The 20463-nt window shown below is 42.8% G+C and overlaps 1 protein-coding gene across 3 annotated transcripts in view; it reads left to right on the forward strand.

The window, feature by feature from the left end:
- Dera (deoxyribose-phosphate aldolase) overlaps window positions 1–20463 on the forward strand; it is a 72045-nt gene that overhangs the window by 24078 nt on the left and 27504 nt on the right. For all 3 annotated transcript variants that reach the window (XM_021658546.2, XM_021658545.2, XM_060384329.1), the window contains 2 exons: window positions 780–914; window positions 12783–12911. In XM_021658546.2, coding sequence (XP_021514221.1) covers window positions 780–914; window positions 12783–12911 — 264 coding nt within the window. The remainder of the gene's footprint in view (window positions 1–779; window positions 915–12782; window positions 12912–20463) is intronic.

Genomic DNA, 20463 nt, shown 5'->3' on the forward strand with positions numbered 1-20463 from the left:
TTTGTGTATAGCCTTTTGAGAGGATTGACAGCAATACCTTCATAAACCTTAGTTTCTTCACCGATTCAGTGCATTCAGCTTCCCACTTAGGCAACAGGGCAATTTGTTTGGCCTATGATAGCAGACCTGAGGAGTTACACCTGTAGGAGAGGTCAACAGGTGTGCTTAGAATGAGGGATGGGATGAATGAAAAAGAATTTCTAGCTCTCAAACCCGTGTGAGTTCTTTTTCCTTCCCTGTATTCTTAGCCCTTTCCTGCAGTCATAGCACTCTCCTTCCTTCCAGGCTTCTCCTTGGACTCAGCTGCCTGGCTGGTTGTTTTAAGAGACACCGGGAGGCACCCGGCTTGCAGTCTGGTTGCTCTAGTTCCCTAAGTCTATTCATGAGTAAATGGAGATCAGGTCAGCGGCAAATGAGTAAGTCAGGAAAGCCAGCTTGAAACAACCAGTGCCCCATGTAAAACCCCACCAGAAATTTCACTCCTGTCAGCTACCATATTTAGTCATTTAATAGCTACTAAGTGTGCTGTGCAAACACCTCTGCAGCAACTGAACGTCTGGTCTTCTAGAAACTACCACGTCGCCATTCCTCTAAAACAAATGTACATTCACATTCTGCGCCCCTCCACCCCGTCCTGTGTGGCATGAGCAATTCAAATGCCCTTCATGCACTCATCTGTAAATGCTGTACTTACGAACTGACCGATTGAAATTTGTTCTTTGTTTTCTTTCTCTCCCTCATTCTCTCCTTTGTTTTCTTCCTTTTTAAATCTGTCCCAGTGGCCACTGGCTTTCCGGCTGGACAGACTCATTTAAAGACACGATTGGAAGAGGTCAGATTGGCCGTGGAGGACGGAGCTACTGAAATCGACGTGGTCATTAACAGGACCTTGGTGCTGACTGGCCAGTGGAAAGGTGGGTGCAGGTCCTTGCTCCCTGGGAGCCCCAGCCCTTCCTGGTGGGTCATGTGGGGATTAGGAAGGGAGGCAGCATGACTTAGGAATCAAATTCCAGGTCAGGTCACAAGTCAGAGGTCAGAGAAAACATGGCTAAGAGTGCTCCTCTTGATCCCCTTACACATCTAGGCCATTCTCTGTCTGCAGGAGCTTGTCACACCCCTGGTGTGGTCATTCCATGCAGTAAAATCATTAATTTGCTTCTCTTTTGGAGGAGTGACTACTATTCTGTACTGTTTTGTTATTCAGTACATAAATCACTTCCGGCAAGTCTTCCAAGCAAGGTTTATTTCAGTATGTTGGGGGCGGTCACCCCTTTCACATTAATCTCTGTGGATTTTGGGAATGTGCGCTATTTATAAGTTTATTAAGTATGTTTTTACCACCATGAATGTTATAATGTTTTTGCACACTTGTCTGTAGAGTTAGTGTTTCACTCTCATGCCAGGCTGTAATAGAATGTGTCCATTCCAGTAACAGGATGCTGCTTTTACAATGAGGTATGAAACAATCAAATGGATGGTACTTATTCTTATATATATTCTTATACTATCATATATATATCTTGTATCCTAAGGATGAGGACATTAATAACTAAAATAAATACAGTACTCTCTGAAAAAAAATACCATAGCAAGTAATTTAACTAACATTTTAAATGAAACTAAATCAATGCCAGGATAATATATTGTTTCCTGATAGATGTCCATATCAAGTAAAATGCATATTTTGATTAGGGAGGGTCAGTGGATCCCTGTTAATTCATTTTTCATTTACTTGAGTATGTGTGGTGGATCTTGTACATGCCGGGGCTTGGCTGTGGAGATCAGCAGACAGCTTTTGGGAGTCCGTTCTCTCTGTCTTCCATGTGTGTCCTGGGAATCCCACTCAGGTCATTAGGCTCGGTTTGCAAGCCTTGGAGAGTTAGCTCTCATACCTCTCCTATTTCCTACCCCCTTTCCTATCTATACCACTGTTCTTGACAGTTCCAAATATCTTTTTTACTTGTGCCCCTTTTCATATTGCTGCCAGTATGTGCTTTGGGCATTCTTAATCCTTTCTTAAAAGTTGTATTTTATATACTTGTTCCTGTGTATTCTGCTTATCTGCTTTTGGTCACAGATTTTTAAGTTAAGATATCAAGATTGTAGATAATATAATATTCATAATATTTTAAATAAATCTGGAAATATTTGTCTTTCATGGCTTTAATAAGCTGGTATGAACATAGATGTGCAGTTTATATTATAACCTTTGCTCTTGTCTCTCAAGTTTTACTAATTGAAAAATAAAATCCAGTAGGAGGTGGGTTTTAATGTAATTGGTATCTCTTAGCAGACTTAGGGATGGCTGTTTTTAAGATAATAATTTCCCCAAAGTAGGCATTTCCACAAAATATAATAACACGTATTTGTCCTAGGCCATACTTTTCCATTAACTTTTTTTTATGGTGTTAATAACCTCTTGACCCAAACCAAATCGAAAAGGAACATTTAATGCTAGAAATTTATTTCTAAATAGAAGCCAGCAGTGACCTAAGCCTTTCGCTCTCTGCAGAATTTTGTCTTAATTTTGATTCTCAGCTTGATGATATATTGTGTTATTCACTGTCCTGTTTTTATATTAGGTGTTTTCTGAATTACGAGTCTCTTAATAATTTTGTGGAATGCGCTGGTGGGAATGCCCACCAGGCCGCTCCTTTCCTGTCTTGGGCCTCTCCTCCACGCTCTGAGTTTTGTGAGTTACTTTGTATATTAGTTGCTTTTTTGTTTGTTTTTTTGAGATAGGGTTTCTCTCTGTAGCCTTGGCTGGCCAGGAACTCACAGAGAGCCACCTGCCTCTGCCACCCAGAGAGCTGGAATTAAAGGAGTGTGCCACCATCAGTTGTTTTTCTCATCGCTGTCACCCGATGAAAGCTTCTTAAGAAGGAAGGGCTTGCCTTGGCTCACAGGCTGTGGCACACTCCATCATGTCAAAGAGATCATGTCACAGTCTAACGTGGCGATTCAGAGAGAGATGCGTGCAATGTTCAGTTTGCTTTCAGGTCAGTCTGGGACCCCAGAGGAGGGCTAATGCCACCCACACTCAGAGTGGGTCTGTCTCCTCCGACTAAGCTAGAAGTTGTTACATGCTGTGATGCACTGCTGAAATAGACCTAGCTGTTTAGAATGCCTCCTGGCCACGCCTCCTGACCACGCCTCCCGGCCACGCCTCCTGACCACGCCTCCCGGCCACGCCTCCTGGCCCGGAAGAGTACAGGTTCACGTTGCGTGCTCCGGGGAACTCTGTGAGGAGACGATATAAAAGCTCCCTGACAGGCAGTGTTCTGTTGCTGTGAAGAAGCACCACGGCCATGGCCACTCTTGTAAGTGGAAGCATTTAACTGGGCTTGTTTAGTCCATTGTTTTTGTGGCAGGGAGAACAGTGCGTGCAGGTAGACATGGTGCTGAGGTGTAACTTGGAATTTTACATATGGATCCACAGGCAGCAAGAAGAGGGAGACACAGGTTCTGGATTGGGCTTTTGAAACCTCAAAGCCCACCCCCAGTAGCACTTCTTCCAGCAAGGCCACAACTACTCCAAAAAAGCCACGCCCCCTAATCCTTTCAAATAGTGCCACTCCCTACACATTCAAATAAATGAGTCTACAGGGGCCATGCTTATTCAGACCTCGACATTCCCATTCTTTTTGTTCCTTTCTAAAGAATCTGTATCAGTGTTTTGCCAGCATGTATGTATACATATTACATGTATGCCTGATGCCCAAGGAGGCCAGAAAAGGTGTTAGATCACCTAATACTACTTACAGATGGTTGTAAGCCACCATGTTGGCGCAGGGAATAGAACTCAGATCCTTTGCTAGAGTATCCAGTGCTCTTCACCACCGAGCGTTCTCCCCAGCTCCATCTCTCAGTTCCCTTTGAGGGAGCATTTTCTGTCTCTGTGTTGTCAGATGTCTGGCTCTCACTCCGACCTTGTGGTGTCTGTGTGTCAGCAGCAGCCCCCCTGCTGCTTCTCAGAAGCAGGAAGCACTGGATCAGAAACTCCTTGAGTCCCCGTGTCACACCTGCCCTTCTTTGCTGCGTGGCTCCCCTCCCACACGTCCAGGTGTTTACCCTGTGCATTGGTCATCATTGTCTCCGTGTGTCTCCAGCCTCTTCCTTCTCGTCCATTCCCATGAGTGTGTTTGTTTAAAACCAGCGTGCTGTTTCGTTGATAACTGCATCTCCTTTCTTTTATCCTCAGCACCACTGGAATCCCTAGGCAACCCACACCTCTCTGTCGGTAGGCTGTAAGTGCGACGACAGTGGCCTCCCATTTCCCAGTGCCCAGGAGCTTCCAGGCTTTTGATATTCAGCCCCGTTCAGTCTTCCACATGCCGAGCTGTCCTTTCCTCCTGAATCACCGTGTTGTTGTGGCTGTGACTTCACCTTCCTGAGGCTCCGTCACTCTTCAGCAGCCTCTTTTTCTTGGTGCCAAGTTCCTGCATGTGCCCTGCCCTCCCTCCGGTGTTCTGTCCTGGAGCGACTTCTCCTTTTGCTGTGCACAGCCCCGCGAGAGCCAAGTTCACTTACATTGTCTTCCATGTTGGCTCCCAGAGCTCTGAGCACTAGGTCCTTGTCACCTTGGCCGATCTGTGTGTCTAGACTTCTGTCCACACTGCTACTCAGCTGTGTTGTTCATTGTCATTTTCAGAGAACCAGAGAGGGGCTCAGAATCAGAGAGTCTCAGGAAATCAGGGACTCTAGACAGAAATGCATCAAAATAGTTACCTTTCCCAATTTAATAAAGAAATCCCATTTAGATTCGGTACTCTTGATTACTCAGGATGGTGGTGGTGGTGGTTGTGTTATCTTGAGTATGGTGATGCATTCAGGAGCTACTAAAGTCCCTGCGGTGATTTGTCCTATGCTGAGCAGCGCCGAGTGCCATGGTCTCTAGTCACATAGCACTGTTTGTTCACTCTTACCCTAGTCCTTGCATCCTGGTCCTTTTCTGGTATGCCTTTTCCTGTTCAGCTCATTCACACTGCCCTGCCCTGACATTCCTTCACTGACTCCTGCGTATGCAGGCATGTGTGTATCTGTTTGTCCCTTAACATAGCTCTCAGAATTACCTGACAAGTATTTCCCAAGTTCTCAGTCAGCGCCCTTCCCTCACATTCCTAGACAGGTTCTGACTTTGACACTTTTGCCACAAGGGCCTCATCATCCGCACGTTCCACGAGCAGGCTTTGGTAATTGCATACCACCTTCCTTAGTTGATATACATAGGGGCGGTCTCATTTCTGCTATACAGAGATGCCTAATATATTTACTAGTGACCTGGAGAAGTTCTCAAATTTGGACCATGCTGAAAAGTCTAGTTCTGAGAGCCTAGGTCCAGAGCTGCCGGCACTGGCCTTGGGGATCAAGTCTCCTCGAGATACCTGCAGGTGTAGGTGGTTCAGACTCAGATTTTTCTGGCACAGTGTGCTCAGTGAAGCAGTTGGGATCATTGTCAGTCTCTTGTGACCACAGCCTCATCATCTCCACATCCTTCAGTTGCTCACCCCTGTTGGTTTCCAAGCTTAGTTTGTAGCATACACACTTAACATTTTCTGGTTTCAGTAAAAGAGAACGAAATTCCAAGAGCAAAGCCAGTAAATATGTCTTTCATTTTCTCCTATGAACTGGACACTAAATACCTACTACCTGGTCAATAATCTGCCTTTTGTTATTTACTTGTTTTTATTTTATTTTTTACAGAAGAGGAATGGGGGAATCCCCGAAAAGAATTTATTCTTGTTTCCTTTTATAGAGCTGTTCATAATAATAGCTCATCAGAAAAGCTATTTCTAAATCTATAGATACTTTTGGGAGTGGAATTACATAATCCATAGTCTGTAGTTCCTCTGTGCCAGGTTGTTTATAACAGAGAGAGTCAGGAGACACAAGAGCCCAAAGCTTTTATGGTTTTGTTTTCTATGCTATGATTCTTCAACACTTCAATAGTATTGGCAAAAATGTGTGTGTTTTATTTCTTGTAGGTTATTTTACTGCTGGCTGATTTATTAAGCCCATCTCCATTTTACCCTTACAAGTTTAATTAATTGCTCTGGTGGATGAAACCATGTTCTTGAACATTTTGTGACTTCTTTGGTATGAAAGGTTGCTGTACAATTTTATACTAAGTGTTTTACTGTACATACAATTATCTTAAGCATTATTTTCAGAACATTCTTGTGCAGTGTTGAACATCTCTCTGGCACTCAAAAATAATTGCTTAGATATGTTTGCTAGCAATTATTTTCCAAACTGCCTTTGAATAGTAGGAAACAAGAAGAAATTGGCTTATGACTTTTAGGCAGGAATCATGGTGTCTGAAGACTTAGGGTGTTAAGCAAAAGTTTTATATGCGCAAGATACACTAGCGTTGCTTCCTACAGTTAAAGCTATGCTTTTCCAGAAAATGCTGTGGATTCCCAATTGCTGCAAGATTGACAATAGAAAAGAAAATGATTTATAGTTCCTGGTGGTGGGACGGCATGGGGTGGGGGCGGGGTCAGTGTTGCAGAAATAGAGTCTGTCATCAAGCTGAAGGTAAGGTTCATCAGTGTTTAGGGAGTTAAGCCAGGTGAGTTGTTGCTTGGTAGGGAGTCTGTAGACAGCAGTTATGCACAGTATCTCAAAAGGCTAAAAGAAAAAAAAAATTCCGTGTTTCCGCCATAGAGAAATGACAAGTGTCTGAGGAGATAGATATGTCTGTGTTGACATAAATATCAAACAAAACATGCATACATTGAAATATCTCATGATACCCCATTAACTGGTGCGGCTTTTGTATTTTTATTTATCAGTTTAAAAAATAGATGTAAGAAAGAAAAAACAACAAAGCAAAACAAAAACCACAATGCAATCTGACTCTTTCTGCCTCCTGTCCAGCCCTGGACCCAACTGTTGATACACACAGGTCTCTACTGAGACCGAGTTCTGTGACTGCTGTCATGCGCGCTGCCCACACAGCTGCACCTGTTTCTCAGCCAGGAGTGATGGGTTGGAGGCTGGGCTCTGGCTTCCACTTCTCATCAGCATGGTGTAGGTGGGAGGGACCCCAGGGACGGGCTGGAGACGCCTGTGAGTTGTGCGACATTATTGATTAGGTACCCACAGTGTGATATATCCTTCTGGTACACCCCCTTCAAAATCCTGAACGCCTCATTATGAGTCAAAACATTTATTATGGGCTTTTACGTGACATCACTCTGCCAGCCGCTTCTCTGGTGTATGTGTTTTGTTAAATTTTGCATTATCCTGACTAATTTGCAGTCCTGGTGTTTGAATTCCATTTTCATTTGTCAGTCATCTTTTATAATAGCCTTCCAAATTATTATTTTTCTGGTACGTGGCAAGAATTGTTCTTCCTTCTTTTCTCTTAAAATGAGGAATTCTCAGTTTTGTAATGTTTGAATTTTTCACAATGAACATATATTACTTGGAAGTATGTGAGCAGAAAAAAATAATAAAGACTCTAGAGAATAGCGTGATGAGGTATGCAAAGACCTGGCTGTCGGGACTTTGCTGAAGGGTTGTTTATCACAGCCAAAAACCTGGAACCTCAGGCTTCTAACGACAGGAAAATGATGAGTAAAATTTTACATCTGTATAATGAAAGATTGCATGGCCATTAAAAATTGTATCATAGGCATATATATATATATATGTATATGTATATATGTATAAAGAAAGCTGTAGCAGAAAGGTAAACAGGTTATAAAATATGTCCCAAATAAAACCGTGTTTTAAAAACTTTCAACAGCATAAACTAGTTGATGGTCACAAAAGTTCTCCCATAAGAAGAATACTTAGATTCTAAACAAGATATTAAAAGTATCAAAGACATTTTAAGTTTTAGTTTTGAGTAAATTTATTAAACCTATAGGAAATTGCAAAAACAGTGTGCAGAACTCAAGTTTACTCATCCCTCAGGTTCTCCTGTTATAAAATTCTGTTACCTTAAAAAAATCTATTATTTTTTTGCCATTTTTGTTTTCTTTTTTGCATATATATGTGTATATATGTATAGATATGATACCTAAGTTTAATTTTTATAAACTATCTGAGGCTAATTTATATACCTGCTGACTCATTACCCTTAACTGTGTCTCCTCAAGAAAGGAAGGCAAAACCATACCACACTGGAGCACTCTGTCATGTCCAACATTAGATGCACAGTCTCTGCTCAGACTTTTCAGGGGCCCAGCGACATTGTTGGGTCTACATCAGTCATTAAGTAGCTCTTTTCTCTTCCTCATTGTAGAACATCCCCCAGTTTTCTCTTGTGTTTGAAGAGCACAGCTTTGTTATTAAGAAGTTACGAGCTGTATTTCAGGGGCCGAAGATGTAGCTCAGCTGGTGAATGCCTCGTCCCTCTGTCATCTGCGAGGAAATGTGCCACTAGGCAGTTTCTGAGCTGTCTTCCCAAGTCAGTGGCCAGACCAGCGTTCTCAGTTCTACCAGTTCAAGCTTTTAGAGTAAACTGGAGCTTAATCTTCATTTTCCATGTGCCTGTTACTAAAGGTGGATACGAGAGAAGCATAATTAGTTGATTACCTTCATAATCATCCGAATAATTACTTTTACATCTATTCTCCGAACTTGAAAAATGGCTGTGAAATGAAGAAAAATGAAGCTTGGGGGAGTTCAGTAACTTTGCCAAGTGACATAACTAATTAGCAGACACGGGTCCTGGAAAGTCCTGATATAAACCTGTGGGCCCTGCAGTTCATTGTTCTGCCAGAGGGCCAGCAGAGGAATTCATAAATTGTGTGTGTGTGTGTGTGTGTGTGTGTGTGTGTGTGTGTGTGGCACATGTGTCTGTGGGATGTGCATGCATGTGTGTGTGTACATGTGGAGGCCAGAGGTCAACCTGAGGTATCACTTGTCGGATGCCACCCTCTTTATTTATTGAAACAGGGTCTCTTTCTGGCATTGGCTTGCTGATTCATCTAGGCCTTTGGGGCAGCAACCCTAGGAGTCCCCTGTACCAGTACGGAGATGCTTTTTGGCACATGTGTCCACACATCTGGCTTATTTTTTATGTGTACTCTGGAACTTGGTTCCTCATGCTTCTGTAGTAAACACTTTATTAACTGAGCTATCTCTTTATCCCTCAAAAAATTTAACATATGGAAGGATAAAAAATAAGTATGTTATGTTCCTGAACGACCTTTAAACTTTTCACACACTGGAGTGAAAGCCAGGATTTCAGTGCCCAACTCCAAAGTGAATAATTTAAACAAGAGGTGAGTCGGCCTGTTCTTGGAGTCTAGGTTTTGATTATTGTATTGCTTTGTGAAGTTCTTCGATGCATTTCTGGAAAATGCATTTCATTTGTAGTATGCACTTGTGTGGTGTGTGTGTGTGTGTGTGTGTGTGTTTGTGTGTATACACGTGTTCTGTGCTCTCTGTTATAGAAGTATTTGAGGAACTACATTCCTTTACTTTTTTATTTTTATGTATATGAATATTTTACTTGTATGTATGTCTGTGTCACGTGTGAATGTCTGTGTCATATGCATGCCTGGTGCTCACGGAGGTCTGAAGAGAACATCGGATCCTCTGGAACTGCAGGTGTGGATGGTTGTGAACCCCCACGTGGATGCTGGAACTCAAACATGGCTCCTCTGTAAGAGTGAGCAGCGCTCTTAACTGCTGAGCCATGTCTCCTGCCTTCAGAGTCTGAAGACACAAGCCCTCCCCTCTCTGTCCCATTACGGACTAGGGATAAGGTTTTAGGACCTCTCCACATTTCACCCTTCATGGCTGAAGTATGACAGTAACTGTCAGCTGTCTTAAAGGGATCATTCCAATGGTGTACAGGAAACTCAGCATTTTGAAGGGAAGATGTTTTGAAAGCTTAAGAGTTTTGTTCTGTAATTAACTGTAGCTCATGGAGAATCCTATTGGAAGGGGCATCTCTTACCTTTATCTGTTATTGGTAACATCTTACACTCAAACAGTCAAGTGGCAATCACAGTAGACCTATTTCCCACTCCTACCTTTCCTGGTGAGGAGGGGCCATGCACTTGTTTTACTTACTGTGTTACTCCTTGTAGCCAAAGAAAAGTATGTTGAGAGTGTGGTAAGAGACATAATTTGAGTGTGGGTAGGTTGTATTTCAGCCATCAAATTCTTTGACTGGCATGTATCATGGTTCCCCAGTGTCTGTCTGTCATTCCCCACTGTCAGAGTACAGTACATAAAATAACGTGAACACCAACTGTTCTTTCTTGGGGGTGTCCTTTGCTTGGGCTATGCTGAGGTGGTTGGTTTCTCTTATACATCACATTTTTGTAAATTCTCACTCTGGTTTCATAAATCTTAGGACAGTTTTTACTTTGTTTTAGTCTGTAAAGTTCTTTTTGCAATTCTGGAAGTATGTATGAAAACTATAGGAAACTATCATGAAAGGATAAATGCCTATGAATTGCCCCATTCTCTTATAGTCACATGGATTATTTTATTGAGTCTTCCCAGGGGTATGTGAGCACTGTTATCCTCTCTGAGCAAATAGGCCAGAGAAATGGGTAATTCAACACATTCACGCACTCATGAACAACAGCAGCTTGGCTGCTTCTGCTTCTGTGCAGAGGAAAAAAAAAGACAAAATACAAATATGGGACAGAGTGATGTCTGAGTGGATAAAGGTAACCAAGGTTAGATACCAAAGGTTAGCTTGCTGACCAAGTTGAATTCCTGGATCCCACATGATGGGAGAACCAGCTCCTGCATGTTGTCCTCTGACCTCCACACGCATCCGTGCACAGACACACAATAAATAATTCTAATAAACAAATAAAACAAAACGATATATAGTAAACCTCCCGCAAACTACTTTCTTAGTTCCCTTTCAAAGAGGTCGTGTTTCATGTTCTTTAAGGAATTCAGATTATTGGAGAGGGAAAGAGGGAAGGCTTGGGCAGGAAGGGCTTGAGCATAAAGATATGAGTTTGAACCCTTGAACTCGCATGATAAAGCAGGGCGTGCATGGTGCTACCCATCTGTAACCCCAGCTCCGGAGCGACGGAAATGTACAGAGACCAGGATTCATGGGACAGCCAGGCTAGCCAATCGGGGAGCTGCAGGTTCTATGGGAGACCTTGTAATCACCCTTACCTTGTTCTTTTGAGTCAGAGCTGCTACAGTCCTACATGTATAACATACACACACACACACACAGACACACAAACACACACACACACAAACAAAAATAAATAAACCAAAATAAAACCAAGCTCTATCTTCTCAGGAATGTATGACATTGTTAATGCCATGAAATTAATGAAATGATGTGAGAAATTGGCACCAATGCATAGGTTGCCCCTTCAGATTCCTTCTCTTTGGGTTTTGAGTTAAAGATCATCCCCTCCAGTTGGTGGTCAGAAAACACATCTAGTTTTTCTGGTTTATTTGCTACAGGTCATTAAAAATTTATAGTGTTTCTTTCATAAACATGATCATAATTTGTTGCTCGGGTCGAGGGTCACTTTAATAAAAGCTGTAGTTAAATATTTTTTAAAAATTTTAACCATACAGAAGAGTTTTTGGTCACCACAGGGAGTAAGCCAGACTGTGAAATAGTATTTGATTTTTATCAAACATCACAAGGTGGAAACTCATTTCACCAAAATGCCAAAATACCAGACTTCATGGCGATGTTCAAGCCTTGTGAGGGCTCACAACGTGCCAGGCAAAATGCAAACTACTGCTACTACAACTCCTCCTGCTGCTCCTCTCTTTCTCCTCCTGCTCCTCCCTCCCTCCCCGCCACACGCACGCACGCACGCACGCAGGCATCTTTCACTCTTCATAATAACCCTATAAGGTATGTAGTGCACTGTAAGGGCAGGACCGAGACTGGGCAGACTGTTGCCTGAGGTGCTCCAGGAAGTGATGCAGCAGCCTCTTAGCCTTCAGCCCAGCTCTGGCTGGCTGTGGAGTCTGCGGTCCCCTGCAGTAGTTTACCATAGACTTTTAAGTCCTAGGGTAACTGTGGGTTAGCACTCTTCGTTTTTTTAGCCTCTAAGTCATCTTGTCGACAGTGTTCTCCCTTCAGATTCAGTATCAAGGAAGGTCTTTCCACCCTAGAATCATCTTCCTGGCTTGAAAGGATGTAAATCGCTACTGCGTGGTAGGGGCTGTGGTTTAAGACTCTCCTATGCAAGTAGGCATGGTGGGCACTTAGGGCAGATGGCCATCTCACAGGTCAGGTTGAGTGGATAGAGGAAGGGAGGTAGACAGTGGTGTCACCTCAGACCTGTGGGGACAGTCTGGAGGCGACAAACGTTCATTCTTGCCAGGCACTTGTGTTACTGGTTAATTCCCAGGGATGATATGCTCTATATTCTAACAAGAGAACCTGTTACCTCTGAGTAAAAGAATTAACAGGAACCCCATCATTTTTATTCTCTGGCTTGAAAAGTGGTATAGTAACTATGGCCGATAAATTTGGTGTGATTTCCCCCCTCAGGTCATAATCACATGGAAAAGGTAGAGATTATTTATAATTTGCATGTCCTTATAATGGTACTTAAGAAGCTTTATGACTCCCAACCCTGGGGCCTGGGCTTAGAAACAGTTTTATGGTGGCAAACCAGGCTTTCCTTGTAGCTGGATCTGAACTGTAACGGAATACTCCAGGCGATGTTAAATTGGGGTGATGTTTAATAAGTGACAAATGTTTTATGTTTCCTTATATCTGAAGTGGGTTCTCCTGGCTCCAAAGAGTTGCCAAGTCCTGTCAGCACTTGTCGGCTTTGTAACCGCCTCAATGATTTTCTCCGCAGCCCTCTACGATGAGATCAGTGAGTTTCGAAAGGCCTGTGGTGAGGTTCATCTCAAAACCATCCTAGCTACCGGAGAACTCGGCTCCCTCACCAACGTCTACAAAGCCAGTCTGGTAGCAATGATGGCAGGTAAGCTTTGCGTACCCAGACAGATGGTTTCAGGAGAAAGGAGTAAATGAAAGCACTTGGATGTTTTTGCAAGTGCTGACCCTTTGGAGGAGGGAAACTTTCATTTTTTTTTCCTTCCTTCCTTCCTTCCTTCCCTCCTTCCTTCTCTCTTTCTCCTTTTTTTGTTTTTTGTTTGTTTGTTGTTTTTGTTTTTGCGGGAGGGCTGAGATGTTTTGTGAATAATAAACAATGTGAAGTGGTCACAGACTTGGGGCTTCCTTCCACCTTTCTGTCTGTGGCATTCTTGGCTGCACTCTCCTTCTGCAGCAGTAGATGGCACTCTTGCTAGCAAATTGCCTTTGTATGATCTGATCATTCCTCAACCTACGCTGGGCAGGATTTCTCTTTGAGTTTAGAGTTGAATTTTTTCTCAGATCTGTCCGTGTGCTTTCTGAGGGGCCTCTGCGTTTATTCCTGCTAATATAAATAAGAATTGGCGTGGTGTTTTTCAAACTTTCACATAGAGGTTGACTCGCTTTGCACGCACAGCGGACATGTCCACTCAGGTTGGAGTTCCGCTGTAGTCTCTCATCTCCACCTCACCAGGGATTCTTCAAGGTCCCTCTGGTTGCCTGGTGCTTCCTTCCACTCTGCAGAGACGCTGCCGTCCTGGGCAAACCCTCCCTAGTGGGTTACTTCAGCTCAGTTCTCTGCTGCTGTGTTTGGTCCCTCCCAGCCTTCTCACCTTTGTGCCGTTACATGACCTGTCCGGTGATGATTCGGTTGTGGCCTTCTCTAAAATCTCGTAGTCGGTTGCCTTCCTCTTCCAGATGGAGTGCTCCTTCCATGGGTCTCCATCTGTGACATCTGTCTCATTTTCTCTTCATCCCCTAGAATCAGACATACTGTGAGACTTGAAGCTCCCCGAAAGGGGTGGCATCCAGCGCCTTTGCATCTTTCTAGGTGTTGAGGCCCCCGGCTGGAAAACCGTCTGTCGGAATAACTGTCTCCAGCATGTAGCCACCCGAATACCCAACACTGTGTTCTCCACCACTGATTCACCCCTCCCCCACGAGCCCCCTATCCTTTGACTGCGCCTCCGTTAGATGAAGCTTACCGACCCGGGAGATTATTTATAATGAGAGCTGGGGTGAACATGTCTGCTTCCCTGGTCACCCTTTGGATGTTCGTACTCTTGCATGCCTTTGGAGTGCTCTGTCCGGCCTAATAGATGGCTCCCTGGAACTCCGCTGAACTCCCAGGAGACACCGAGGGCGCCAAGGCCTGATCCCTGCTGCTGGGGGCTGTGGTATCTGTGGCCGTTTGTGGCGCTTATAGTCAGATCTCAAAACTCCAAGGCTAGGCCAGAATAGAGTGCTTCTAACATCCGCTTGCCACAGGGGCTCACTGGGACGCTGGCGTTCAGAGGTCCGCAGCAGCCGATGGCTCCCTGACCCCGGGGGACTGTATAAAGGCCCTCAGTGCGGAAGCTGGACATGTTGTCCCCTCTTGTGCTCTTTGCCAAAGCAAGAGACTAGTCCAGGCATCAAAGTAAGCACTGTGGCCACCTGCCAAAAACCCCATCGAACATGTCAGCAGCCCCTGTGGTCCACCCCTTAGGGTGCTCCTATTTCAGCATGCATACGAGACCAGTAACTTATGGGGGCCACAGTTGAGCTGCCCCGGAGGTATCTCTTATTCCAACTGTAACCGTCACAAAGAAAAGGCAGCCCGCCCACCCTCTGCACCTGTCGCTCACGGAGGGACGGTGGGGGCAGCTGCTCCCATGATACCCCAGAGAAAGCGGGGTAGAAAACTGCTCCTGCCACCTTCTGTCCAGTTTGCCCTCTGTTGAGTTTTTCTGCTTCATTATGTCATCTGACTGGTCTGTTGAGCGTATAGCTGTGGGGTACATTCACAGATTCATGCTCACGTTCAGGTCATTCTTCTTACGTGCTCATTTCAGTTAGTACAGAGAATAACGGGCTTTCTGATGAAAGTTTTAAACATACGTTACCACTGGACCCTGTTCTTATCGACCTCCCCATTACTCTCCTGTCCTTCCTACCCCACCATCAGTCCCCTCCCACCCTCCTTACAGTTAGCATCCCTCTGCTGTGTCTAATGTGTGTGTGTTCTATATGTGAGAATCACTCTCTTCTTTGTCTTTTACACCTCTTCATCTCACATACATTAATACTTCCTTTTCTATTTTAACAGCAGAAATGTATAACTCCGCATAGAAGAGAAAGCATGTGGCTGAATAAACTCACTTTGTGTATACATACTGCTTTATTTTATTTTATTTTATTTTATTTTATTTTATTTTATTTTATTTTTGGCATCTAGTCTAGCTCCATTCTTTGGCCGTTGTGAGTGAACATCAACATGCTGGCATCTGCATTTGTCTGACTTTGATGTCTTGGGGGTCTACCCAGGAGTGATAACACTGGATTGCACAGCAGTTCGCTTTGCGCTTTTCTGAGACCCTCCTTTCTGGTTTCCATCGGGGCCACACTAAATTTTCTGTTGTTTGTGTGTACTTCTGGGATGTGAAACTGGATTCAAACTGGGCACATGGTAGACAAGTGCCCTACCATTGAGTTATATATCCCCATTGTTGGCGCACTCATTTTATTACTTTTTTATTGTCCCATCAGCCCTGGATTCACAGCGCTTGGCATTCTCTGATGTTCTGAAGGTTGCAAAGCTCCTGCATACCTGTAGTCAGTGTTTGAACTCTGATTCCCTGACTTCCCACTTGCAATGCTGGTATTTTTTTTTTAATGTTGTTTTTTTTTATTATTGTAATATATTACAATTTAGTCAATTTGTATCCCAGCTGTGGCCCCCTCCCTCATCTCCTCCCAATCTCACTCTCCCTTCCTCTTATCCTTCTATGCCCCTTTCCTAGTCCTCTGATAGGGGAGGTCCTGCTCCCCTTCTATTTGACCCTAGCCTTTCAGGTCTCATCAGGACTGGCTACATTGTCTTCCTCTGTGTCCTGGCAAGGCTGCACCCCCCAGGGGCAGGTGATCAGAGAGCCAGCCACTGAGTTCATGTCAGAGACAGTCCCTGTTCCCCTTGGATCAGGGATTAAGAGATCCCACTTGGATACTAGGTCTATGGGCTACATCTGAGCCAGGGTTTTAGGTCCTTTCCATTTACTGTCCTTGGTTGGGGTATCAGTCTCTACAGGACTCCCAGGGCCCACTATTTTTTTTTTTTTTTGGCTCTGTTGTCTCCTTTTAGACATCCAGTCTCCTCCAGGGATTTCTATCTCCCCCTTCTTTCATAAAATTCCCTGCATTCTGCCCAAAGTTTGGCTATGAGTCTCAGCCTCTGCTTCATACCTCGATCAGTAGAGTGTTTCAGAGGCCCTCTGTGGTAAGCTCCTGTTCTGTTCCCTGTCTTCTCTTGCTTCCAATATCTATTGAGTTTGTCCTTTTGAATGAGTATTGAGCATATTCTCTAGGGTCTTCCTTGTTGTTTAGCTTCTTTATGTGTACAGATTTCAGTATGTTTATCCTATATTATATGGCTAATATCCACTTATGAGTAAGTATATACTATGTGTGTCTTTCTGCTTCTGGGATACCTCACTCAAGATGATCTTTTCTAGTTCCCACCATTTGCCTGCAAATTTCATGATTTCCTTATTTTTACTAGCTGAATAGTATTCCATTTTGTAAATGTACCACAATTTCTCTATCCATTCCTCCACTGAGGGACATCTAGGTTGTTTCCAGCTTCTGGCTGCTACAAATAGAGCTGCTATGAACGTGGTTGAGCAAATGTCCATGTTGTATAGTTCAGCATACTTTGGCTATATCCTAGGAGTGGTATGGCTGGATCTTGAGGAAGCACTATTCCTAATTGTCTGAGAAAGCGCCAGATTGCTTTCCAGAGTGGTTGTACAAGTTGACATTCCCACCAGCAAGGGAGGAGGCTTCCCCTTTCTCCATATCCTTTCCAGCATGTGTTGTCACTTGAGTTTTTGATCTTAGCCATTCTGATGGGTGTAAGGTGAAATCTTAGGGTTGTTTTGATTTGCATCTCCCTGATGGCTAAGAACATTGAACATTTCTTTCTTTAAGTGTTTCTCTGCCATTCGATATTCTTCTATTGATAATTCTCTGTTTAGCTCTGTACTCCATTTTTTTATTTGGCTTACTTGGTTTGTTGGTATTTAACTTCTCAAGTTCTTTATGTATGCTGCATAATAGCCCTCTCTCAGATAAAGAGTTGGTGAAGATCCCTTCCCAGTCTGTAGGCTGTCGTCCTGTTTGGATGACAGTGTCCTTTGCTTTACAGAAGCTTTTCAGTTTCATGAGGTCCCTTTTATAGATTGTTGGTCTTAGAGCCTGTGCTGTTGGTGTTCTGTTCAGGAAGTTGTCTCCTGTGCCAACGAGGTCAAGACTCTTCTCCACTTTTTCTTCTATCAAGTTTAGTGTGTCTGGTTTATGTTGAGGTCTTTGATCCACTTGGACTTTAGTTTTGTGCAGAGTGATAAATATGGATCCATTTGACAATGCAGCTAACTTTAAGACATTGTACTAGCTCTCATGAAGGACACAGTCTTTTTGATGTATAGTATTTGGAAGCATCTAGCCCATTTTCTGATTTGTGTTTATCCTGCTGTTTATTAATGAACGGAAGTATTTTTCAAGCATTGTTAAAATGTACTGTTTTTTATATTTTTGTTTTAGTTATATATACAATACACAAAATAATCCCAAATAAAATAATTTAATTTTTTGACTAAAAGAAAGTCAACCTTGAGATGACTTTACATTCAATGGAATGTGGGTGTTAAGTATACAGTGTGAGAAGTTTAGACAGTGTGTATTCACCTGCAATCAGGAAGTAGAACTTTGTCATCATCCAGGTGGACTGTGGGTGACTCTCTTACTGGTCTAAGTGTTGTCAAGAGAAACCATGACCGAGGTAATTTATAAAGGGAAGCATTTCACCGGGGCTTACAGTTTCAGAGTGTGAGTCCATGACCATCTTGGCTGGGAACATGATGGCAGCCAGGCAGCCATGGAGCTGGAGCAGAAGTTGAGAGTTTACTATCTGTAAGTTAGAGGGAGAGCTCAAGACTGGGGCTGGCTTTTGAAACCTCAGAGTCTGCCCCCAACCCCAGTCACACACCTCCTCTGACAAGGCCATACCTCCTACTCCTTCCTAAACCATATATCAGCTAGGACCAAACACTCAGATCTGTGAACCCATATGGGCTTTCCCATTCAAAGCACCATAGACCCTTCACAGTCAGTCCCGTTTGTTTCGCTGGCGTCCCTAGCCATACAAGCACTGGTCTGATTTTGTCAGTATCTGTTGGCTTTGCCACTTTAGAACATTATGTGGTTTACATTGTAGGTACCCTCTTATCTGCTGCTCCCAGTATTAGTAACTGTGAGATTTTAAGTCTTCTTACTGTGTTTCATTGCCACATACATAAGTTGAGCTACTAAAAAATATGGTTCTAAAATTGTTTATGAGCTTGTCCTAGTCTGATGTCTGTGTGATCTGTAGTTATAGCTCATTCTTCATCCTGACGACTGTTCTATTTTTTTTTTTCTATTTTTGTTCGTTCCTGATAGAGTCATGCAGAGGTTTTGCCAATTTTATTAAGTGGTCTTTTCAAAAACCTAAATTTTGACCTTGCTTTCTTTTTGTTTATTCTTAGGTATTTTCTAGTTTCCTTTCTAAGTTTGTTTGTCATTTTGAATATTATTTAAAGTGTCATTTAGATTGAGATATTTGGTGTCTAATGTTTACTGCTTTTCAGGTAACTGAACTTAAGTCCTCTGAGGGCAGTGTATATGTTTAACCACTAAATCATATATCTCCAGCCCCCAGTACTATTTTGTCAAATATGGTTTCTGACCCCTGCTATCTTTTAATTTCTTCTAGGACCCTAAGTATGTAAGTATAATACTGCATGATATTGTCATAACTGCTCAAGACCTGTTTAATTTTAATTTTCATCATTATTACTACCACTACCACCACCACCACCATCACCATCATCATCATCACCACCACCATCATCATAACTGTTCTTAGTACTTTTGTTCCCTAAATAGGAAATTAGGAATTATGAAGCTATTAACATGGATATTTATTTAGGTCCCTTATCCTTTACTTTGTATCTCAAGTTTGCTTCTAAACCTACCCAGTAAAATTTATGCCATTGTGCATTTTTGGGTTTGGAATTTTTATTTGTTTGCTTTTTTTTTTTTTGCTTGTTTGTTTATTTTGAGATTATCATTTAAGTAATTATGACATTTCCCTCTTTTACTGAGTCCTTGTCTTTAAACTCATTGAAACCAACTTTTCCTATATAGCGTAGAACACATTTATAACATGTGGTTTAAACAGCCTATCTGCTAAGTTATGTATCTTGAGTTATCTCAGGTTCTGGTTTTCAGCTACCAATTTCCCAGTGCCTGAACACATTTATGTCACTTCCTAGTTATTAATATCTGATAAGCCAGTCCAGCAACACTCTGACATGTCTGGAATCCTCCAAAAACACCTTTGCCCATCACTTTAAAATTAAATTGTTACAAGTCTGTGACTTCCATTCACCATACTTTTATAGTTTTGATAACCATTTAGATTATTGCAGAAACAATTCTTCTGGAGAAAGAGTGGAGAAACTTAACTGCTAGTGTGATGCTGTTTGTCACTATAAATAAAACCTTTGCTAACCAAGCATTTGCATGTTGAGTCAGCTCTATAATGTAAATGGCCTCCTCCAACTTTTGGGCTAAAATTGAAGCTCCTAACTACCAGTTGAGAGGCGGGACCTTTAAGAAGTTCTCACATCTGCCATTTCCATGGGCATGACCTGGTCTGGTGTGTTTGGTTCACTCTTGTTTCCCCTCTCTGTCTCCTATGTGCTTGTGTACTTTTTTGCCTTGTTGTGAAGCAGTTCAGAGTTCTTCACCAAGACGATGCTCTTGGACGTCCCAGGCAGTGAGCCTGTGAGCCACGTTAACTTGTATTTAATACGTGCTGCTGTGTGCAGTATCCCGTGATAACCTCAAAAGTAGATCGAGAATCAACTAAATGATTCATGTCCTACTTTTGTGTGAATCTTATTTAGAATTCCTTCAGAATATTCCCAGTGAAGGAGAACAATCAGAGGAAGCCTGGGCTCTTGTTCTTTCCCCGCTGAATTGATCCTGTGCAATTAAATTAATGTAATTATCAAACAATTGAATTAAGGTGTGAGAATACATTGTAAACTACAAGCCAGTAACCTTGCAAGTGATTGAACTCTCAGCCGGCCTTTTGTACTATATTGTTAGAAAGGAGACACAGTGAGTCTTTCTGCTAGGCTGTTGCAGGCATTTTTCAGAGTATCCCTTTTCAAAGGCAGTTGACTGTAGCTCCAGGAGATAAGTGATGTCAGTTGTGCTTCTCTGTACCCATCCCAGAGCTTTTAGGATTGGTCAGAAAATTTTAGATGTGAACTCATTAGAAAAGAGAACTGCAAGAAGAATCTAGTTCAGAATTACCATTAGTTACAATCTGGTTAATTGTATTTTTGAAACAGTCC

The sequence above is a fragment of the Meriones unguiculatus genome, chromosome 5 (assembly GCF_030254825.1).
Source record: "Meriones unguiculatus strain TT.TT164.6M chromosome 5, Bangor_MerUng_6.1, whole genome shotgun sequence".
Taxonomy (NCBI): Eukaryota; Metazoa; Chordata; class Mammalia; order Rodentia; family Muridae; genus Meriones; species Meriones unguiculatus.